Source organism: Ailuropoda melanoleuca, chromosome 10, assembly GCF_002007445.2.
Source record: "Ailuropoda melanoleuca isolate Jingjing chromosome 10, ASM200744v2, whole genome shotgun sequence".
Lineage (NCBI taxonomy): Eukaryota > Metazoa > Chordata > Mammalia > Carnivora > Ursidae > Ailuropoda > Ailuropoda melanoleuca.
In genome coordinates this window covers 76,400,102-76,425,155 of record NC_048227.1, presented here as the reverse complement: position 1 = coordinate 76,425,155, position 25,054 = coordinate 76,400,102, and the positions used below count along the sequence as shown (strand labels likewise).

General features: G+C 37.5%; 1 protein-coding gene across 5 annotated transcripts in view; it reads right to left on the bottom strand.

Moving 5' to 3' along the window:
- The window catches only part of LAMA2 (laminin subunit alpha 2), a 610,905-nt gene that overhangs the window by 54,856 nt on the left and 530,995 nt on the right, over positions 1 to 25,054 (bottom strand). For 4 of the 5 annotated variants that reach the window (XM_034669119.1, XM_034669121.1, XM_034669122.1 and 1 more), the window contains 8 exons: positions 23,034 to 23,216; positions 21,446 to 21,451; positions 18,384 to 18,538; positions 12,162 to 12,305; positions 11,048 to 11,181; positions 8,821 to 8,980; positions 5,792 to 5,916; positions 634 to 796 (listed from right to left, as the gene is read on the bottom strand). In XM_034669119.1, the coding sequence (XP_034525010.1) occupies positions 634 to 796; positions 5,792 to 5,916; positions 8,821 to 8,980; positions 11,048 to 11,181; positions 12,162 to 12,305; positions 18,384 to 18,538; positions 21,446 to 21,451; positions 23,034 to 23,216 (1,070 nt within the window). The remainder of the gene's footprint in view (positions 1 to 633; positions 797 to 5,791; positions 5,917 to 8,820; positions 8,981 to 11,047; positions 11,182 to 12,161; positions 12,306 to 18,383; positions 18,539 to 21,445; positions 21,452 to 23,033; positions 23,217 to 25,054) is intronic. The other variant, XM_034669120.1, reaches the window with a different exon arrangement.

The window sequence follows — 25,054 nt, the reverse complement described above, 5'->3', positions numbered from 1 at the left end:
GTATTTACTTTTTTGGGGTGGGGTTTATAATAGGGCCTTATGGCTAAGTTACTGAATGTGCTGATCCATAAGTGACAACCATTTTTGAAATAGAATTGGTGTTACTACTTTGTGAATGTTTGTGGGTGTGACATTACGGTGCAAATGGTCACAACCAAATTACAAGGCCATATCCTTTAATGACAGGAGTATAAAGGAGGCTCCTTTGAAAACATATTAAGCCAACTAAAAGGTATGTTCCCTGGAAGAATTTACTAAGAAATATTAACCTGGAAAAAACAATGGGACATTCAGAACTACCTTTCAACTTAGGTCTTTAGAAGAAGACTAAGGGAGTAGTTTTGGTGCTGCCTGATTCCATACTGGAGGAATCTTTACTGGGTGCTTCTCTTAAAGGATTATATGGGGAGTTCTATAAAATAAGTAATAATTAAATTGTATCTGTAATTGAATTTATCAATGTAAATATATAAGTACTATCTGCATCACCTACTCTTGGCTATCACACAGTCATCCTGGAATCCTTTAAATAATAATTGATAATTTAACAATAACTGATAAGTGTACTAGAATCCTACAGAAAAGAGGCGAACAAAATTTTAATCATGGAAGATCAGCTATGCACATCTTTACCAGGTCTCGTGTGGCAAGGTACATCAGGAGAGCACTTGAAGAAAATGTCCTGAACTTGAACATGACAGTTGAGATGTTGGGATACCAGCGAATGGGGCGGCTGACCAATGCATACCCTTCTCCATCAAACTGAATAGTCCCTTCACTATCTTCTACCTGAGGACTGAAGAGAGACATTTCACATGAATCAAAGTCTGCTTTGTCCATCAGTATTCAATATATCAAATTGTCTTCCGAGATTAGAGTGTGAGCTGTTATAGGACAGGAACCACCCTAAATGGATCTTCTGTTCTTCCATCTCTCTCCATTTCCATTGCCACATTCTAGACCAAGTAGCAATCACCTCTTACCTGGACTTTTTGGTGTTCAATAACTAAGTCATTGATGTTTTAAATGCTTTATGTTCTACTGAAATACTTCATGGATAGTTACATTGATATTTAAGTGTGTCTTAGTGGTATGAACAGGTGGGGTTTTAGATGAACTGAGAATGTGTTATTACATTTCTCATATACATAACATAATGAGAGGGGATTGGGTACAGTGAGTGAAGGTGGTCAAAAGATACAAACTTAGAGTTATAAGAAAAAAAAGACATAATGGAATAAAGGTCCCTACTCTCTGAATACTTTCTGTCCAATAGATTTTTCTCAGTCAAATTAGATTAAGAAAATAAAGGATGCCTCAATCTATTTCAGGGGTTATCTGTGCTCTTCAATAGATTACAAGCTCTATGAGTCCAACTAGAGATTATGGGCCAGTCTCTATGTCAGGCACAAACTCAGCACCTAGCATGGCACATGGCTCATAGTAGACTATGATATATGTAGAATGAAGGAGATTTTAGTATAACAGATTGCCCCACGGAGACTCTATGTTTAATCGATGTTGGTTGAATAATTAAGAAATACCTAAGATAAATCTTGTAAATATAACATTTAAGAACATTTTTTTTCAAATGCAGTTATCTATCATCTATCAATGTACCTAATGATATTGTTACAGAGTAGGTCTGAAATTGTGGAGACTTTTTAAAATTTTAAATACCTGCATCTTAGCATATATTTGAATCTCTGAAATTGGAGTGTTGTATTAACTTGAGGGTAGAGCGGAGATATGGAGAAATATTATAGTAATGTCACTGTAAAATAACAAGAACCTAGAATATTATTTGCATGAAATCTTGGCTAAATGAGAAAAATGACAGTGTACAAACATTAACAGGCTCATGAAGGAAGAACTGTTTCACATTTTAGGCAAGTTGGCTTTCTCTCTCTTCCTGGATCAGAGAGAAATAAAACTGAAGACAAAAAGAAGGGAAGAGTCCTATTCTGTGTCCTGCATGGTCAGATCTTTGTAATTTTAAGTTATATCTAATTTGGAAAAATATCAGATGATGTCAATTTTTTTTCCTAATGTAAACTTAAAAGATGCTTTTCAATATTCCTGCAAAATGCTAATGGAAAGTTTGAGAAACTAAATCAGACTATTAACTGTATAATTGACAGTGAATAAATTGGCTATGATTTGGCCTTTCTTCATCATTACAACAAATCCATTAATTTCTGCATCACTGCATTAGAGAGAAGAGAATGTTGTGTAGAGTCTACTAAGGAGAAGTCCCTTGAAGTTCTCAAATACTAGAGTTTTGCATTATATGCTGTCACACTATCACTGAAACCCTGGAAAGGGTTTTGGGAGGCACTGTTGACAGTTTTCTGGATGCTTTGACCCAAAGCACTGTTACTTATAACTTCAACAAACACACACAAAATCTCAGTACACAGAATAAGCATTAGAATAAAAAAATAACTTTTTTTTGTGTGTAAGAACTCTGGGATATTTATAACCTGATGTCTTTATGTCCTTAATCTATTAATTCCTTCAACATAAATGAGAGAAATGGCCGAGTAGATGGCAGGTACCCTGGAGTCTGATGTGGAATCTCACTGAGGTCCTGCTGCAAGTCGCCTAACCCTTTGGGTGGCACCTTGAGATAAAAGGGTTAGATCAGTGAATGATTTCTATAGCCTATTCCTACTCCAGCCCTTTAGAAGATTCTCCTATTCAAGCAAAAGGCAAATCTGCAGGTAAGGGTCTTGTGCTGAGAACAGCTAAACACACAGATGTAGATCAGCCCAAAAACCCAAGTAAGTCTGATTTTAAACTGGAGTCTTTGAGCTAGGGAAAAAAATGAATCGTTCCAGGGATAGTCTATAATATTTTAATATCTAACATTATACTACAGTGTTCTTGTGCATGTTTGAATACATTTACCAGGAAAATTTTTTTTTAATTAACATTTTCTAAGTTTCTTAGCTTGCCTTTTGTTTCTCTTTTGAACCTTGATGTCTGATCAAGTTATTAAGGATTAACTATGTTATTTGGAACAGCCATGTTCTTCCACATGTAACTTGTTAATGATAAAAGTAGATGCATATCGGGTTTTATTTAGTACATTTCATCAGTGTTTCAGTGTTGAGCTAAATACATTAAACTTGTAGTTTTTTTTTCTATTTTAATTTTAATGTGATTTTTAGAAGCCTAATAATACGCACTTATTTTCTTATAGTCTTGGCAGATAACTCTTTTTAAAGCATAACAACAATTACATCCTTTTTCCTGATTACTGAATAAATGCAAATTTCTAAAATGGACATTATAAGATTGGCAACATGCTCTTAGTCTATGTCTTACAGCCTTGCCTTTTACATCGCCCACATATAATCATTTCTGCTCTAAAACTGGAACAATGGGACTTTATGTTAAAAATGGAATATGCGTTCTCTTGAACACAACCTAACAAACACCAAGAGATCTGTAAAAATTATTCCTACACATACATACCAAGGCTTATGGGAAACTAGCGTTGGTGCAGGTCACTCAAAACTTACCCAACTTTATAATCAGAGCACTCACAGAAACAATAACAATCTTGATCAAAATATTACCATAATTCAAAAAGGTATGCTATAAAATTTAGAGAATTTTTTCAGTAAATACAGAAATTTACCTTCAAAGGAATAGGTGAAGGTAACCTGATGGCAAGGAGCTTAAGGAAGGGTTGACAGCATTGAGTGACAAGACGTGGTAAAAATGCACAATGATTGGGGGAGAACTAGCAATGAACTTCCAAGACAGAGTGCTGGGGCCAAACCAAGGGTGAGTTCATGGGTGAAGAGGCACGGCGTGCAGGCTTGAGCTTGATACACTCTGCTATGCGGGTGGACCTCACATTCAGCTGCCTTTCCTTAGTGGTGCAGAACCTTTACGCACTGGGAAGAACTGTGTAGGAACGAACATGACTTCTGCACCTGCTGACATCACTCTCCCCTTGCCAATCCTGCCGGAGCGAATTCACGCTTGTGAAGCAGAACAGATTTTACTTGTCCCTTCCTAAAAACACTCTGGCTGTCCAGCTGTCCTACCTTTGCTCTCACTGGCCCCTGGGACTAGAATGCTCTTCACCTTCTATCTGCCAGCTCCTCCTTTGGAGTCTTACTCCATGGCAAGGCCCACCTCAAATGCCACCTCCTCCATGAAGCAGATCTAACCCTATGTGAATAATCATAGTATACTCTGAGTGTGTCTTCTTTAAAGGGATTTTTTATTATCCCTTGCATTTTGACTATTTTAGGGTGTGTCTTTTCTCTTCTTCCTGGCTGTAAGTTCCCTGATGGCTAGCCCTGGACTGAATTCATCTCCATATCAGGAAGCTCTAAGTGTGAATCTCTGACACTTGAAAAACACCCTACAAATGTGTGTGTATGTGCGTGTTTGTGTGTGTGTGTGTGTGTGTGTGTGTGTATACTATTATATTAATTCATATTGTACTTTAGATACTAAGGTACCGGATCTTGGCAGGATTTATAATTAGCATGTATAGTCCTAACACTTTATATGCACTGCTGACTGGACATTAAATCCTTTGATGTTTTGTTGATGATAGGCTTTTGAAAATCCTTTTTATAGATATACCAAATAAATGTTCAGGGAAAAGTTCGCATTAATTTGTGAGTAGGGGAATACTAACGTGAACCTCATTGTCCTTGTTGTATTGAAAACATTTTACAGAAAACATTCCATATTAGATTTTGTGGAAGATTATTCATGAAACCACTCTAAACTATGAATAGCTTTTAAACTGTCCTCAATGCTGCATTGACAAGTCCATGATGACAGAAATAAATAAAGAGTTGGAAGTTAAACTGGAAGTAAGGTGCACTCTGCCACACTGATGGGGAATTTGGAGCCCTGGCAACGTGCATGGGGTCTTTAAATTGGAAATAAAAAATATGACCCACATAGCACCTAATGATTTGGAATTACTATGTGTGTATATTGAGCTTCCAGGTTTTTAATTTAAATTTTATAGTTTTAGTAGGCTCCGTTGATTAGTTGGGCTCGAGTTTCTTATGGTGAGAAACCTTGCCCTTCTAGCTAATTGTTTTATAGCCTCTCTTCAGATTTATATGAGAATATTTATTCTCTATGCCTTGTCTTCTTGTTAAATATTTTCAGATTCCTACACTCTAACCTCTATGTAGTAATTGATGAAGCGTGTTATGACACTTTCTCCCGGCCTATCTTGGCCCCTTCTTAGCCATCTCCACTAAAGCACAATCTTCAAGCCCAATGGGTTTCCACTCGAAACACTTCCAGGACCCTGTGTCATTTGGAAAATTCTGTCGGAGAGCACACTTGCACTAGGCTTCTGTATCTTGTTACCAACATATGTGGAGTGAGCCCAGGCTCTGTGAAACCTGAAGCTGTTGAGGGAAAACTCTCTTTAAGAAAAAAAGAAATTATGATGACAGCAGAGCTGCAGACATGAAAAGCCTCCTGGTTCTGGACATGGAGGGAAGCTGGAGTGGAAAGAGATAGTGGTCTCAGCTAATTGAGGAGAAAATACCTTTCCTTGCAGATTTTACAAAAACATTTAAAGTTCTACCAGGACACTGCCCAGTGGCTTGGAAAGTACCTGTACAAACGGGTGAAAGAATGTGAGCTTTTATCAGCTTCACGGTAAATCACCCCCGGATGTAATCCCGTCCAACCTGCTCCGTGTCAACTACATGATAATAGAATATTGCACAACAAAACTAAAGTTTTCGTGATGCACAGGCCAGACCTTAGGGGAGTCCTCATCTCAACTCACCTGACAGTACAGCCTTTGCAGTCACCTTCTTTTTCTCGGAAATTCCACAGCCCTATAGGTTTGCTGTCAAAGTATGTTTCTCCCATACAGCCCGTGAATGTAATCACGCGTACAGCATCGGCCTTCTGCAGAGAGAAACATAGTATTTGTTAGAATTTAGAATTTCACAAGGAGTCTTAGAGTACCCACGAGAGTTACTAGCAGGGAAATCTGGAGTAGTTATTGTCCACTCTTTCTGATAGTCTTGGCTTGCCCATATTCATCTTTTAACCATATTATATCCTCACAGATCCTGGTTACTTATGCTACACTAGTCTATCACCATTAGTCAATAAACACTTCCTGCCTTCTGAACTTGAGGTGAGCTGCTTATCCACTTTGAGATTCTACTCCCTGGTCCCTAGATTGGGATTATTAGAATGAAACTATTCTGGTAATCTATTTCTGGTACCGCCTTCAGTGCCTGGCACAGAAGAGGTCTCTAATTAATGTTAGTGTTCGTATACCACTGAGGAGACACCGTTCCAAAGATCTTGAGAAGGGGCACATACTGACTGCACAGAGGGGGAAAAAAGCTCACATACAGATTGCTTAATGATCATTCTGTCCCCAGTTTTTCATTTCCTCCTATACCCAAGCAGGTTTCCAACGCAGGAGAATGAAGGGAAGCAGTGACTATGCATGAGACGGGACCATTCTGCGGTTGTCTGCTGGTATACACAGCACAGGGCCTATCAGGGCTCAATAGATACTTGTTGAATGACAACCCTGGTGTCGTTTTCACAGGGAAAGGTCTTAAGCTTGATATATAACACAATCATGAGGAGGGGAACGACCTGGTCCACTCGAGAGAAACTTGCTGTAATTTAAACACGTATTTCTTTCGGCACTGACAAATTACAGATAAATTCTATATTCTGGTACCTCTACCTTCAAAAATGCTTCGCCAAAGGCTACCCCACAATTATCTGAGTAATTGAGGGTTAAAAAAAATGAATTGACATGTTGGGTTCTAGAACAAATGTAGGAAGATGATCTCTGAATAGCTGAATGTTTGCACTTACAATTTTAGGTTAGACTCAACACGTACGTCTTTCTATTGCTGTGTTAGAGGGGTGCACTGCCACGCAGGAAGAATGCGTGTTATAGCTGCCGACGTTTACAAGTCAGAACGGCCCTTGGAATTCTCTGTTACTAGTTGGAGTCTCTCTTAATTTTCCGGAGGTTGATTATCCTACTTGTGGATTCTACTGGCTTTTTGTTTTTCCCCCCTGCATCCTAAAAACTAGACTTGGGATATTTTCCTGCTCCTTTGAATTTTCATCAACATGTTGATTTAGTTACTTGTTTTCAGCTTTTGGTTCATATTCTGATGTAGCAGGAGCCTTGAAACTCTTAACCAAAATGATTAAGATTTTCTGTAGATTCCAGGTGTCTCTGTTCTTTTACCCTGAGAATGGCATAAGAGCGCTTTTTTTATGCCTGGTGACATCTGAATAATAATTATTAAGATGTGACTTGATGTGTGACTACCCCGTCTTATGCATTTGTTGTAAATTTTATGCACATACTCTTTCACTACTCAGCGTGGCAGTGAAATGCAGTGACTCAGAGTGGAGGCTTCTGTGCCTCTTGACTTGTGTTCAAATCCCAGCTCTGCCACTAACTGCTGTGTGACCTTGGTCAAGTCATTTAACTGCTCTCCGACTCGGATTCCTTAGCTATAAAATGAGGAGGATATTATCTACTTTTTGGGGTTGTAACCTAATTCATGTAAATTACTTAAAATATTACTTAGCATACCATAGGGTTATAATATGTTATAAAAGTTTATTATTGTATCCTTCACTATGCAAGCAAGGTAGATATATTTTTTAAAGATTTTATTTATTTCTAAATAATAATTTATGACCTGAGCTGAAACCAAGAGGCAGGTGCTCCACTGAGACACCCCAGGAACCACCAAGCAAGGTAGATATTTTATCTCCCTTTTCTCGTTGAGAAAATGGAAGCCCAAGGGGTTAAGTGACTTGCCTAAGGTCATGTTTTAGTAAGTGAGAGAACAGAGACTGCAACTTGGATTTGATTTCAAAATTCATGGTTTTTATACTATTCTGTGCTACCCCTATATTTATCTTCTAGGGAGGAGAGAAAGTTGGCAATATGACTATATATTACTCTGTATCATGTATATTTATATGCAGTTCTAAGAAATGAGGATGGGTTTAGTGTGTAGTTGTAGAATCAGTTCTAATACTTTAGAGTCCCATCTCCCACACAAAGCAAATAAAACAACCTCACTCTATATGAAGGTTGAGTTCTCATAAATTTGGGGTCACCTGGCTTTTCACATTTTCTGACTAATCTCATCCCAGGATGATTGTGACAAGCCCAGGATTATCCATCGTATTTGGTTGTGCTCTCACATTTCACCTACAGGTCGTTTTCCAACACCTAATTTCATTTAATCAACATGAGCTTCTTTAAAATGCAGGCGCTTAGCAATTTGAAATGCACAAGGACCTGTCATGAAGCAATTATGAATATTAAGTGCACTGCTCTAGAAGAATGAGGAGAAGAGCAACTTGAAAACTTGAAAAATCAGACCATGATTTGAAAGCTTATGGCTCCTGTGATATTTCCCAAGGTATTCATAAATCTTTTAATTAGATGTGAGTTTGAACTTTATCGCACTTCCTATCAATAAATCATAAACTGATTCAGAAAATGGGATATATTTAAAAAACACTTTGCTCTTGAGGCAACTCAAACGAGAGTATAAAAAAATCAGTGCCACAGGTAAGGGCAAAACAACTGTTTAAGTAAATACACACAGGCTTAAAAACATTGTGTTTCCAGATTGGATATTCAAAGAAGAAAAGAATTCTTACTCAAAAGACATGGATGGTTTCATAAACAAACTAAGGAAAAAGTCGTCAAGCTTTGGCAGAGCTGTATCGTGCCTTCCCCCAGAGCAATCCTGTCAGGAGTTAGAGATGAATTAAAGAGTATGGGGAAGAACACACTACCTTCAGTTTCCCAGTCAAGCCACCAACGAATAGCATCGCGTTAGCATCCACATCGAGGATAGTATACCCCGGGGGAGACGCCGCGTGGTAGGTACTGGGCACAATGCTGGCTTTGGGTCCATCCAGGGCTCTCACAGAAATGGTCCCATTCCTCCCAGTTCTTGACAGATGCGTGGTGAGGTGAAGCGGAAGAAAACGCAGAATATAAAACATGTATCATATTGACAATAACTTCAGTTTTTAAAGGTATGAAATGTAGGGACTCGTTTTGGAATATTTGAGAGATAACTGGGTGCTTGGCTTCAAACAATGCAGATTCATGACGCTGCAAATCAAGACTGAGAGTCTGATCTTTGCTGGCTGTGTCCTGGCAGCTTTGGCCAGGACCGGTGAGCCACACACCCTGATTCTGCACGTGAGCATCGAGGTGACACGACACGACAGCCATTAGCCGAAGAAACTGCCACTGCTTAAACCGGAAGCCTTTCCCCCACTGCCTCACAAAGCAATTTACTGTTTACTGGCACCTGCGATTTAAACGAGCTGATTGTACTTCGGTTAGCATTTTGTCTAATTTAATTCAGCAACTGAACCCCAAAGGAGCCACCCTTCTGCATTCCAAGCTGCATCGTTTCCCTTAAAATCCCTGGTTATATCTTGGCTCCAAACTTGCTGAAGTCGTCTTCTGGGAATTGTGCATCTTTACTGTTTGGCCTCCCATCTAATGTACACAGCGTAGTATCCAGTCGTCAGAGTTGTGCATACAAAGTGCAGAGAAGAACTGCACTTTTAAATTCAATTAATAGAATTTTGGAAGCTATTATTATTTCACTTCATTTTCTTAAGTGATTGATGTCTATGAATTGTTAAATAGGAAAAACTGGTCTCTCTTCTGAGACAAGCAGTCATAACAAAACTTGAGTGTCTCTTTCTCTCCCCGCTGTCTCATTTAAGGTAATCGTTTTATCTCTGATGGTGCAGTGTTAACTGAAGCACATGGAAACAATAGAATGAATTTATCCAACAAGGTTCTTCCTCATCTTACCAGAATCTATCTCTTCTGATTAAAGAATCGACCTTTGTGAATATAAATGTTCTTACGGTCAGGAAAGTACTTAATTCCTGCCCTACTCTCAGGCACGGAAGTGTGTTGTCTGCTGCTTTCTCTCTCTCTCTCCATACACAAAAACACACATGTTCACTCATATTCCTTTCCTGATGATCTTCAAAAGGAACTAAAAATATTGCTTCTCATTAAGTTTTAAGCCTTTATTATGAAAAAACGTAAGCGTATACAAACACAGAGTGAAAACTCTCTGTACCCATCATCTATATTCAACAACTGCTTTACCCATTTGTTGGGGTAAAGACTCAGGCCCTTAACTCTACCTCTCAACTGTTAGCTGCTTTGGGTTTCTTAGGTGTTGAGAACGAGGTAAGAAGAGAAGGAAATGGGGTGAAGGGATTGAGGGCAGGAGTGGGTTCTCTATGTTATCTATTCACTACTAGAAGTTAATGCAATTAGGGGCGCCTGGGTGGCACAGCAGTTAAGCGTCTGCCTTCGGCTCAGGGCGTGATCCCGGCGTTATGGGATTGGGCCCCACATCAGGCTCCTCCGCTATGAGCCAACTTCTTCCTCTCCCACTCCCCCTGCTTGTGTTCCCTCTCTCGCTGGCTGTCTCTATCTCTGTCGAATAAATAAATAAAAAAATCTTAAAAAAAAAGAAGTTAATGCAATTAAGCTTCAAACAGAATGAATCGATATCCTGTTACTTATCATTTTAAGGAGCGTGGAAGCGACACGATATATATTCATGCTAGCATTTAGATACTGCACCTGCCTGTAGGCAAGGTTGTGGTGTAGACCAGAAGAGGAGCTAAGCACCAGTAGCAGCCCTCATGCTCTGGCTTATGCAGAATAAGGGCCCATCTCAGTACTCCTTCTTCAGGGAGATAGTATGACTGAGAGTATGATAGCATGACTGTGAGACAAGCAGATGAATAGTCCAAAATGGGTGGGTCACTCTGGTCAACACGTGGAAGGTGTGGAGGTTCCAAATAGGTACTACAAAGACACCCATTCACACATTTGTACATGTACATATAACACGTAAAATTTGTATACATAGTTACCTCCTTGAAATGGAAAGAAGCGTTTTCTTATAAACTGGGAAACTACTTCCAAATTCTGTCATTTAATTGTCTTAATCCTTATTGAGTTAGTTACCTTGATGCCTCAATACGGTACCAGTAAGAGTCATCAATAGTCAAATCTGGATACTCTACACGTCCAACTCCAGATCCAACATCCCAGAGGAAGCTTACTTTGCCTTTACGCATTTCTATAGCCAGAAAGTCAATCTGGTTCAGAGAAACACAAAAACAGTAGATATCACATATCAGACACCCTGAGGAAGCCAATGGAGTTCTTTTCAACAGGTGCTATTTATAGATATGTGAAATAATTAGAAGTCTCACAATAAAAATTCCCAAATAATAACAATCTATTATTATGCATGAGTAAGTCGTATTTTATTATCTCATCTTTAGGCCAACACAAGTGTCCATACTGTTGAGACATATGTGTTAATTTATCCAATTCTACTTTTGAAACCAAAGTCTTTTCTCATTCTGGTTCTTGTGTAAGAGACAAAAAGAATAGATGGCTACAGAATTCATTGTTTTCACCATGGATTCTGACATTTTTAAGGCTCCATCTGTGATTTTTTTTTTTTTTTTTACCCATGGTGGCCTAAAACTTCTCACCTGAATGACAAGTTTTGACTTAAGCAATGACTGACCTATTGAAAATTTTATTCATTTTGGAAGATCCCCAAGCATACAGAGTCAAATATTCAAATAAAAGGAATGAGAACTTTTGGGGCTGAGCTTTAGTAGATACAACTTCTGGTTTTTTTTCAGTTTGAGTCATAAATTCAACGTGAGTTAAGAGAGTTTTCAATGGTAGGAAAGAAGTAGACATTTAACGTGAAAGTTCATTGTAATTTCTTAAGAGACTTTTTAAAAAAGGTTTATTCCCCTTAGTTCTCCATCTTAAATAGCCAGATCTAAAAACATAATTCTAAATAAATGCTGGTCTACTCACAAACGAAAGCAGATGTGCCTAAATACTGTAAAAAGTTTTCGTTTCATTTTCCCTCTGACTTAATTTGACACTTCAGAACTTTGTGAGGTAAGATTTGGAGGTTTTCAAATCTGAAAGGCTACAACACACAATTCTGGGACCATGTCATTAGATTCTCTACATTTTCCTCGCTATGAGGATTAACGTCTGTGTATTCATGTATCTAGGAGACCGAGAAGCTGAGCATCAAACTTACAAATTTGGCACTTCCAAGATAAAAAAGGAGGTTGTCAGCAACAGCTGTCTTTACGTTGACAATGATATTATTGTAGCTTCCTTTCTTGATTTCCGGCTTGTATGTTCGAATGCAGTCACCTCCGGAAGACACAGACACTTTGATCTTCAAGAAAAACAAGGTACAAAGAACCAAGACTAAATCTCTCGGAAAGTTTGAAGTACCTCCCAAACAACGACAAAACCATCATCATCTCTTCTTTGAAGTTACTTTTTATCATCAAATAGAATCATTAAAAGCCCATATGCAGACACCATTATACTCATTAATGAGGGCACGGAAGAGCAGCTTCCCACCAGGATTTTGACAATGAGCTGTTCACAGCCCCGGATCTTGTGAGCACGCTACCATTTTTCGAAGCATGCAACTAACAAATTCTTACCTTCATACCTTCCTCCTTTATGAATGTGAGGATATTTTCAAAAGGTGATTTTATATGAAGCTAATGATAATGATCTTCATTAAGGCTGTTTAATGAAATTTAACGATTCAAATTTCAGTGATTTTGGTATCACTTAAAGTAGGACACCATTTTTCTTCTCCGTTTTCAAGAGGAAATTACCTACCCTCTCATGTTCTTAACAGTTGGAAGAGGCCAAAGAGATTTTGCTCTAGATGTTCTAACAATATGAAGAATATTAATCATGCCACTCAGGACATACATTTGAGAATAAATTATGCCTTTTTATTAAGTTGCCAGGAAATGAAATGGAAATAATTTTCAGTGGTTATCCCTACTAATGTATTTAACAGCTCCTTTTTCTTTTGACTAGTACTTTAAAAATTACTATAAATTGCTAAGAAAGGAATTCCTATGTGAATAGAACTGAAACTGTTCATATCGATTCTTACTTACATTTAGGGAGCCTTTTTTCAACCACAAAGAACACTAGTTGATAATGTGATTTAATTTCCTTTGGTTCAGGTATACCGTCAAAGGGGCATTTTCAGGATAGCAGTGTAGCTGCTCGGACTCAGGAAGAAGCTGCTGCTTTGCTCAAAGGAGGAAGCAGAGGCAAGGAAAGAGGCAAAACTTCTCTTTGCCACTGACTTAAAAGCTCAGCTTGAGGAAGCCTCTTGGTTCTCACTAGCAGTGAATTTTCTAGCACTTTGTGCTGCTCAAATAGTTTTTGCACTTGAAAGAAAACCAACTAGCTTTATTGCTACCCTCCACGAAAGGGTACTGCAGACTCCAAACAAGATAACTGGTCTCCACGCAATGGCGACACTGGAAGCGTCTCCAAAAGTCTCATCAGGGAATGGGTATAGGCAGCCCCAGGACTCCTCTCCAAAGGTGGTATAGACTACACTGAAGAGGTGCTGGCTGAGAAACTTTTTTTTTAATCTAAAGTCAATTAATTAACATATAGTGTATCACTAGTTTCAAAGGTAGAGTTTAGTTGCATGTAACACCCTGTGCTCACTACATCACGTGCCCTCCTTCATGCCCATCACCCAAATACCCCATCCCCCCACCCTCCTCCTCTCCAGCAACCCTCAATTTGTTCCCTAGAGTTAAGAGTCTCTTATGGTTTATCTCCCTCTCTGATTTCATCTTATTTTATTTTTCCCTCCCTTCCCCTTGTTCCTCTGTTTTGAAAAACTGGTTAAGTTTCTAAAAGCAAGCTAAGGAGGGGTTTTTGGTTCTGATGAATATGTAAACTCCCATGTGTTTGAGAGCTCCTGGGGATACAGCAGATCTGCTGCCTTCCCTACAGACTCTGCAGACGTCATGTATTTGTATATTACTGTTTTGTCACCTCATCTGCTAACAGAATTGCATCTTCTGCAGAGGAAGAAAACAGGGGCTCAGCCTAATGGAGCCCTAGATGGTGGCCCCAGGCCTAGAATCACCTCAAAGTCTGCTGCTTAGAGTGTCTTCCTTGTCCTTGCCTTCCTCCTAGGGTTGGGGCCGAGACTGCAACTCTGGTACGCAGAATGTTTGCTCTGCGTTCTGGGGGAGACAGTCATCCTGGTAAGTGTGGATCTTTATCAAGAAGTTAGTTCTTTGCTCCACAAATGATGGGGTTTTCCTTCTACATAAGGTGCCGAGAGTCGGTGAATCAAAATGCGTTGTAGAGAAACAGAACCAGGAAACGTGCAACTTGTACCCTGGATGTTCATACTACAGAGCACACGTGCAGTGAAGGTGGCCAGAGGGTGCTCCATGGTAAAGTAGCAGCTCTGCGAAGGGTCACCCAAGGGCGTAGAGATCAAAAGTATAGAGCAAAGCAAGAGAAAGATAATACGGTGGAGGCAGGAGGGGAAATGCAGCCTTCAGATGTTTTTAATGTTCAGGAAATGGAGTAGGATATGGTGAGTTTTTAGGACTTGGCAGCCAGTGAACTGAAGCCATCATCAGAGAAGACCTTGGCACCGAGCGAATTCAGTATCTGAGGCAGGGTATACGCTCATTGACATCATAAGACGATCAAAGAGAAGAAGTCAAGGTCTGACTGGAATTCATGAGTGCAGCTGCGCAGCAGATTGAGTTATAGGAAATCATATCCAAATTCCTACTGGGGCTGGATTAGTAATCCAAAGGATGTGTGTGTGGCCTGTTTTATCTTTATTTCACAAATGCTTTATAGGCTTGACTGTCTAGCTGTATTATGGTTAATTTAATCACAACTAACTTATTTTTGTTTAAAGAATACAATGTAGGGCACCTGGGTGGCTCAGTCAGTTAAGTGACTGCCTTCGGCTCAGGTCATGATTCCAGAGTCCCACGAATGAGTCCCACATGGGGCTCCCTGCTCAGTGGGGAGTCTGCTTTTCCCTCTCCTCCCCACTCCTGCTCTCTCTCACTATCTCTGTTGCTAACTCTGTCTCTCTCTCTCTCTCCAATAAATAAACAAAATCTTAAAAAAAAAAAGAATGCAATGTAATAATATTCCTTGGTTGCTATTTAGAGAAGAAACGACTGAATGCGGGTGGAATGCATGACTGCTTGGTCACAGGATTGGTTTCTGTCCTTGCTTGGATACACCTGGTCGACATGACAGGGACCTTCATGACAGTGTGTTGAAAAGGTGTTTACTAAGGTGTAGATGACAGGGCGGCAGTCCTGAAGCCTACCCGAACTGATGAAACCCTATCTGAGAACTGAGTCTAAGAGAGTAGCCATTTTAAAACGAAGGGTATTTAACGGCAGTAGGACTTACAATTAATCTACTTTATGGCATACTTTACATATCTAAAAAATACGGTTCTCTGAACAAAATGACGTTGTTATACCCCAAATGCCAGCAATTGATCTTGTAAAGTAGCCTATTGCTCAACTCTTACACATTTATACGAAAAACCCTCTGGATTTTCTGTTTTCTGGCTTATGGTTTTGAATACACCCTCAGTACCTGAAAAATTCAGGCAGCCCAAACTCTTGATCACCAGTCCATAGCTACTAATCTCTCCTTTTTAAATAGCTTGTGCTTGTTTTGATTTCCAATTATAGACACTTCTTAAAAAATTAAAACAGGTTAATCAAAATACAGTATTTACAAATTTCTCCAGAAGAAGTTGCAAGGACATTTTCCTCTCATAAGAAGGGAGTAATTTCTGAAACACAAACATCTCTTAGAATGTTTGGTTCTATCAATTATTGTTATTTCTAATGTGAGCCCTCTGTAAGACTTCTAAACAAAAATCACTAAGCCTTAGGTATCTCTAAGGCATTCCTCATACAACGTTAGCTATGAATCATTATGAACTCAATTAAACATTATTGAGGATCCCATTATTATATCTATTGGATTTTCACTGCATTTCTTTCATCCAGTAACTAGGTCATTTGTTTAAAAAGAGTACCAGCTGCTCAATTTTGGAGTCAACAAACTAGAGAAAGGTACTTTAAAATAAATGTCTTTAATTTCTTGGTCATATTGAATATGTGTCAGAGCCACATCCAGAAACTCATGCCAGGTTATAAATAGATTTATAAAATCAGGCAAATGTCATCTTCAATTAGTGTAAAACTCATTTAAAAAAATTGGCTTGCTTACATATTTCTAACATGTTATAAAAAAGAGGATAACTTTGTTGTAACTTCCATTTCAAAAAAATGATTGAAAATTTCCTTGAAAGGCATGGACAGTGGTTACTTTTCATAGCATTTCTTTATACCTGTCTTTCATTTTATATTTTGAGACAGGTTCTATATACTTAACATGCCAGAATTTTATCTTCTTCCTGGGGTGGGGGGGTGGCAGGCAGCACTCACAACTGATGAATACATGGCATATTTTTAGATTTCTTTACAAGAATACATACTAAAAATGACCAGATTTCCCCACATGATGACTAAGAAAATACGGCTAAGCGTGTGATTCACTGGAGAATATTTACTACTATTTCTTTTTTAAATTAACATTGGAAACAACAGGAGTGATATCTTAACCTCTCCCTTTCTCTTGCTACTTCCACCTGCTACAGTTGGGACTCTTATTAAAAGTTGTCTTCTTCCTAGTTTCCTCTCATTTACATCTCAAACTTCCAAATTCATATTCAAAAAGCACAGCTTTGATAACTTGAGAACTTTCAGCTTCTCTTCACCAGTAAGGTTCATGTCATGTACAATTCTGGCTAAACAAAATTCCTTACTTTGCCATTCAAGGCCTAACAAGACCTGGTCTCCACTGACCTTTCCAGTTCAATGTTCACTCGACCAATAATCGTGGCAAACTAGATCACTCTTTCATGAAATGAGCCTGAAACTTCCTTTTCTCTCTGCCTTGGCTCATTCTCAGAATGCTCTCCTTCCTTACTCTCCCCTCCCAAATCCAGCACTACCCCACTCAAGGCCTGGCTTAAATTGTTATCTTTGGGAAATCTTCTGGCCGCTATTAGAGAGGATTTTTTCTTTCAGAAATGTACAGTACTTCCCACTACTCAAGCAATGCAGCACACTATTCAACATTACCTTAGAATTATTTATGTGCATGTCTTATTTCTTCTACGGTGTTATAAACTATTTAAGAAGAAGCTGCCTTCAATGTAGGAGATGCTTTTTCTACATAGGTTAACTCTTAGCTAAAACCCCAAACATCAACTTCTTTTCACTTTGTGCTTCATATATACAATAATCGTATGTCATCATACTGCCCACATGGTTTTCAGATTGTAACTCAATATATGTGTTCTCAACCCTATCTGCTTCTTTCATTTTGAGCTTATGTACATCATCTTGACTAATTTTTTGTCATTTTCTAGATTTCTCCTTAGTCAAGCATGAATTCCTTTTTAAAGTGCACCTTGAACTCATTGTCTTAACCTTGTTTAGGAGTATCAGCTATATATGAGGAGGAGAAATAATATACTGCTACTCGGGCATCATATTCTTGGCCACTACTTAAAAAAATTATAAGGTGATGGATTAAGAAAGGGCATTTCTGGTCATTCTAGTTTCAAAATTGTTCAGAAAATGGAATTTTTGAGATGGAACACTTGGATATCTAAAATGATGTGTGTTTAAACCTGACAACATAAACTGTTATTTTTTCCTTCTATTTCTAAAGTCACCACAAGATGAATTTACTAGTCTAGATAAAATTTCACATTGGCACTTGGCAATTCTACTCTGGTTCACCAGGTTGCTATCTTCTAGAAAGTTCTTCTCTCCTAAGAGTTTCTGATTGGGTTAATAGAGCCAAATTTTGATACAAGTGAGATATTCTCCATTCTTACTCAAAAGAAAACAAAAACAAAACAAAAAACCAAAATCTGAAGAAATTGTAACCAAGATAATTTTTGTTGCTGTAGTACTCAGACAAAAAATACAGAAAGTAATGGTTCTTCATTGCTATTACTCTACATAACCTTGTTCTTTCATTGCTGATACAACCCCCCTGGTTGCCTTTTTTGCTTTCATCAAAAGTATCCATACCTTTTAAACACACAACGGTAAGATTTCCATTCTTGCTATTTATGCTACTCTATTCAAACAATGATAAATATATCAAAATTCCCATTTCTAAAACAGTAATTGTTGATCATTCTTCCTGTATCCTTTGAAACTTATGGGGAAAAAAATCTAACATTTTTTCCTCCCCTCCCCCTAAAATTGCTTCAGGTTAAAGGAAATAACCAGTGATTAGTCAACAGGATACACTGGGGGAAGGCATTCCCTCTGGAAATAATACCAAAGATTACAATCAATTACTGATATTGAAAATAAAAAGAGCTTACAGAATTAGCTTGTTTCCGGGCTTGGTTTATCAGTTCCTTTATCTCAGAAATGTTTTTCTTTAGGTTATCCTCAAGTTCCTTGATGGGTTTGAGTTTATCTATCAGTCGATCAGCTTCTTGTTCTAGATTTTTCACAGTGGCATCAGCATCTGCAACTGCACAGAACAAGATGAGTGCATACCACACACACACACACACACACACACAGAGAAATGAAAATAGTAGTATGCCTCATTACATAATTGAAAGGATTTAATCTTATCCACATGACAAAGCAGGGCCATGATTGCTGAAGCACAGTGTGTGATGACAAACGGGACTATTTCAGCGGGGACTCAAGCAGACCAAAGCACGAGATGTCAGAGATAGAGGACCAACACTTTGGCTTTGTGATCGAGGTGAAAGTTAGCACTGAAGGTAGAGAATATCATGAACGTAATTCAAAGATTAATTTCTAGCTTCGGCCCAAAAGCTAACCTTTATAGAATTTTAGTCACAGAATCAAGGAAATGAAAGTGTTTTAAAATGTCACTTCGTTTGTCCAAGCCAGAATTGTATTTAAATCAGGGTTCTCACACAAAATTGGTTTTCTTTCTTTTTCTCGCTGTCTTTGTACGTCTTAAAGAGAGAAGCTATCAAAATGTCTTCTGAAAACATTTCAATGTTGAGCAACCCTTAGACTGAAGGCCTATGTTAAACTTTCATTAAATCTTTCATGCTGCAGTTCATTTTCATTTTGAAGAATAATTGATTATTCTAATCTCTATATTAGGTTGAACCATATTAAACGGCCATTTTTATAGGTTCAAAAAAAGGTTGAATATCAACAATTTCAGAAGGGGTTTAACCCTAAAATAATTGAAGGTTATCACTGATCCATACACTTTCAGCATGTGCTTTTCATGGGAGGGCAAATGACACATGGAAACCAATTATTCTATCTTGAGGATGCCAACCGTCTTACCCAAACCATGCCATTTATTATCTGATTGAGCATGTATTGCTCTGCTTTCTGTCATTGTGACTCTGATGAAAAAGTGAAACTGCTTAAGGACCAAGGCTGTCTGCCCTGCTTGGCTATGAATGATCAGCTCTCTGGTGGTCAACGGACCACTGAGAATTATTCCTCAGGAATGAATCAAAGGTGCTCAAAATGAAGGACATTATTATTTAAAAAATTTGTAAAGTATATGTACGTATGTATGTATATATGTATGTATTTTTTTGAGAGAGAAAGGGCATACGCACGCACACACGGGTAGCATGAGAGGGAGGGAGGGAGAGAATCTTAAGCTCCCAGAGTAGAGTCCGAGGTAGGACTTGATCTCACGAACCTGAGATCATGACCTGAGCAGAAATCAAGAGCCAGTCGCTCGACCAACTATTGAGCGCCCAATAGTCCCGGAAATCATTTTTAAACTAGGCTTTGAATTGAGTATTTTGAAATCATGCTCTTAAATATGAACAATACTCTAAGTGATGTTTAGAAAGGACATTTAAGTCTATTATTAAGTTTAACTAACAGAGTTGCTAGATCAAAGCCTGAAATGCAGGTTACTGGGGTCAAAGCCTGCGTTACATAATCATATATTCAACACAGACACAGTTACCCCTTTGTTTTGTATACTTTTAATAAACCAGTTGTCCATTTTTTTCCTTCAATTCCCCAATATTATCCTGATACTCTATAATTATTCTAGAATTAAGAAAAATGATTTAGGTTTGGATTCTTGGGAAAAAGAAAAAGGGTAAAGCAAAGACTATTTCTGCTTCATCCAAGAATGCATTCTTTCCTTTGAAAGTTCTCACATTCTCCTCAAATGTTTCCAAATGAAATTCAAAGGTTCCCCACATCCCTCACTTTTTTTTTCCCCTCTTCTATCTTCCGGAGCAGTTGAAGTCTTTTGGAAATTATCTTCTTGATGGTTTTAAAAATAAAAATTCTGTGATATTGAGTTTGATACTTTCTTGTATAGTACTTTTTAAAAATTAGTGACTTTCGTCTATAATTGAGTGTATAGATTTTAAAATCATTTTTAAGACAGATTATGATAATTTAATGTTTTTCTAGAAAATTATCTATCTCTTTTAGGCTCTAAAATTCATTAGCATAGAGTTTTGACAAGTATTCTCCTATGTGTTAAATTTCCCCCATATCTAGTTACAACTCCTTTAGAACTTTGCCTATTTGCGCTTTATTATTCTCAAGTAAGCATGCCAAGCATTTAAAATGTTTTATCTTTACACTCCTAAGGATTCACCTCTTTGATTTATCAAGTTTATTTTCCGTCTTCTAATTCATCATTTTTTTTCATCTTCTTTAATTTTATTTTGTCTAACTCACAGGGTTGATTACCTAAATTGCTTATTTCAGTGCTGGTTTAGAAATGTAATCACATCCATTCTCCACTGAAGACAGCCTTGGTCATATTTCTCAGGTTTTGATATGCTGGATTTTATTATTATTATTTTTTTCCATTCTGCAATTTTATTTTTGGCTTTGAAATTTAAACTATGAGATGTTTAAGAGAGAATATTATTATAACCCAATATTGCTCATTTGTTAGATCTAATTTTATTAGTTTTATTGTTTGCTTCTCCAAGTATAATTCTCTAGAATTCGAGAAAAATTATTCATAAGGAGGGGGAAAGTGAGCATCATGGGGGAGATGCGATGACAACAACATACACTCATCTATTTTAATCCTACTGCAAAGAAATCCTTTGAACTTCAGTGGCTGTGTTATCAGAAGAATCACAACTGAGTTCACTCTGTGGAAGAATTCTGTTTTCTACTTTTCTGTTGGTGTCATATAGGTATTTCACTAATTTCTATAACACAATTGAAAGTATTTTATATCAAATACATCCACATGCTTTTTGTAAAGAAAGATGTCTTTTTTTTTTTCATATAACTAGTCTTAATACTGTGACACTGGAAAGAATAGCTATATATAAGGTTAAACCAATACCAAAACATAGTAACATGCAAAGCTGAAGCATTTGCAATAGGCAGTCAAGCGTAAAGCTACTGAAAAGTATGCAAGGAAGCAAATACATACTGATTTCTGCAGGTAATTTCATATGGAAGCAAAACAAAAAGAAATGAGAAAATTCATGAGGAAATATTTTCATAGATTTTATAAAGCAGTGATTATCAAAAAATGGTACTTTTCACAACAGGTACTAATTACAAATACACCCTATTTTAAGTCAAACATGTGTGATCAAATAAAAACCCACAAACACAAGTCAGTTAGCAGGCTATTGTTCATACTGAAAGACACTTTATTATGAGGTTCTAATAAGATAGAAAACAGACCCAGTTTAATTCATATTACAGGTAACTATCTCTAGATGGAGGGTAGGATCAAAAAGAGATAAATATTATGAAGAGGCCACTAGGAGTTGAGAATCAATCTGAAATTGAATGAAATAATATTTTCATTTATAAAATAAGAGAATGATATTAACTTTAAAACTTATTTTTATTTGGGGGGAGATACAGTCATCTGGCATGCATTGGGACCATTTATTTGAATGGAATCTTTGAGCTACAGAGAGCAGCTAGCTCTCTCTGAGCTTATAAAAGAAAAAATGAAAAAAAAAAGATTGTATGGCCTCTTTTTCTTGTTTGAAGAAATGGCAAAGTATAAATCCTTCCTAGCTCTGAAATGCATGCTGCATATGTTTGCACTCTTCTTTGCTCTTTAAGGAGTCATGCTAGTATATTTATTATTTTAAATGTAGCATCATTAGCATTTGATTTGAGGCAATGGTGCTGAGAAATCAGCACCTGATTTATAGAACCCCTAACATCAATAACAGTGTTTTTCTTATTTCATGCTGCAAACATTTGGATATCCAGTGGAAATATTGGTATATAAATAGAGGGGTAGTCTCCTGAGAGTGACAAGTACAAAAAAATCAAGCATCTCCTTTGGTGAACTCACATACTAAGATAACATTGTATCACTTCACAGAATGGAAAAAAGACTATAAAAAATCATATTTATTGACTATGGTTAATAATTTATCATTATATGAAGTTCTACCATATTTTCTCAGTAAAATCCTTATTAACTTGATATCATTTAATGCAATATACAAAAGATGTGAAGAAATATTCTTAATAAACTACTTTAATTCCCTGAAAATATTTAAATAATTTAAATATTTAAATTTAAATAATAAAATATTAACATTTTCAAATTTTAATGCATTTCAGGTTGATAGCATTTTAACATCCTGTTCTAACAGGCCTGCTGGTAAGTGTGCTCCTTGACCTCCATGTTCCACAGAACTTAACTAACTCAGAGGATGTAATTTCCCAAGTACAACTGTATTTTCAATTATACTGAAGAATTAAAAAAAAAAGTATTTGGCAAAAGAAAAGTATTTGGCATCCCTATACCAAAAATCATGCAGACTTTGAGAATTCCTAATATCCTCTTGACTGGACAAAATGTGGCTGAAGAAGGCACTAGTACAGAGCCTGGGGACTTGGATTCTGGTTCTGGAGCCCAGTGTATGAGGAGAGCAGACAACGTCACTGTGGGGTCTCCTCCATGTCTAAGAGTTAGGAGTCTAGGATCCTTATACAGTGTGAAGAAACACATGATATAATCAAAGTGAAAAAGGAGATCTTACTGTTCTTCGAAGGATCTTTTACCACAGCATTTGTTTTGGCTACGCTGTCTGTTAGTTGATTGTAATTTTTCTTCAGGCCGTCAAGGTTCTGGTGGAGATCTTTAATCTGTGCCAATACATCTTTTGCTGTGTCGTTGGCTTGTCTTGCTTTGTCCTTAACAGCTTGCAGTTTAGCAGCTGTGTCTGTTAGCAAGCGAGGGTAGGAGGAACAAAGCAAAGGGTCTGGAGTTAGTGGCTTCCTCCATGCTTGTCAAAGGGAGGCTGCAACTGGCCCACCTCAGGGACACACGCACGAAGGGAAAGGCTGAACTTTGTCTCATTCAGTTGCAGCAAATGAAGTAAATTTTTAGCTAAATTAAATTTTCTCAGGGACCTTTGCTATGAAGACCTGATTAGTTCTTAAGATAACAAAGTGATTACTCTAAATGTTCATTGTGTAAGGGTATATTGTGATTTGCTGCAGAACATATTAGAGAGAGAAATTTATCCACAAGTCATAGTTTCATCAAAACTAGGGTTAAGATTTAATCTGCACATTCCGAAGGGGGAATGATGAATGAATGTACTTCAACTTACAGGTAGAGAGAGACTCTCAGGTATTTTAGACCACGTGTTTTTGTACTTACATTTGTTTTCAGCATTGGAAATTTTCTATGTACCTCAGTACCTTACTACTGAAGGAGACGACAAGCAATCCTAGACAGTTAGGTTTTGTTTCTTTGGTTTTTTTTGGTAATGTTAGAAAAAAGTAGAAATCATTAATATTTCCTGTGTTACATAAATGTATACATTAGCTTCCTTGATCATAATTTGTATAAAAACATATACTGAAAATGTAGATGCCTACTAGTGTGTACAGTTTAGTGGTTAAGGCCACAGGCTCCAGAGTTAAACTGGGGAGCTCGAATCTCATATACGCCGCTTTTAACAATGCCCTTCAGTGTTCTGTTTTGCTTCTTAAATTCCACATATGAGTGATTCACATGGTATTTGTCTTTCTCTGGCTTATTTCACTTAGCATGCTACTGTGTCTCAGTTTGTCACCTGTAAAGTGGGAATAACACTATTCATTTTGTAGGATCACTGTAAGGATTACATACACTTAGAAGCATACCGAGTAAGCACTCCATAAATGTTAGCAAACTTTGTTATTATTGTATCATGTTATTAAAAATATAAAGAATCGTGCTTTCAGGAACTAATACCAAACAATAACTTCAAGTACTTGTAACAGGTAGGAAGATACTATAGACATGGTTCAGCTGTTAATATTTTCAAAGCTTTAACACTTAAGGAGCTGAACATTGCCAAGAAAGATGTGCTGATGGTTGTCAGAGGGGAGGGCTGTGGGGAGAGGGGCAGAATGGGTGAAGGTGGGTGGGAGATACAGGCTTCCAGTTACAGAATGAAGAAGTCATAGAAATAAATACACAGCACAAGGAATATAGTCAATGATCCTGTAATCACGTTGTAGCAGGACAGATGGGAGCTACACTTGTGGCGAGCACAGCATAACCTATAGACTTGTTGAATCACTATGTTGAACATTTGAAAATAATGTAACATTGCGTGTCAACTGTACTCAAAAAAAAAAAAAAAAGGAAAGAATCATGAGGGGAAAGGCTCTCATCGGTTACGTATGTATTATAATCACCTGTGACTTTATAGTAGACCAACATTTTAGAGAACAGTACCCGTGTGATTTTATACTTTCTTCCTGTTAATATGAGATTACAAATACTATTACTTCTAATAATAATAACCTTATTAGAAAGAAGACTTTTCGGGCTGACACATGGAAGAACCGTATAATAAGATGGCTATAGTTTCCTTTTGGCAACATACACCTATGGATGTCAGCTCGGGTAACAAAGCATAAGAAATATCACAGGGTGAAGTATGCTTTCGTTTCTCAAACCCACAAAGAAAAATTCTGAAATAAGGAAACCAATATCTAATTTCCTGACAACAGTCCAAGCGTAATGTCAGAAAAGATGGCAAACATTAGAACATTTTTTAAG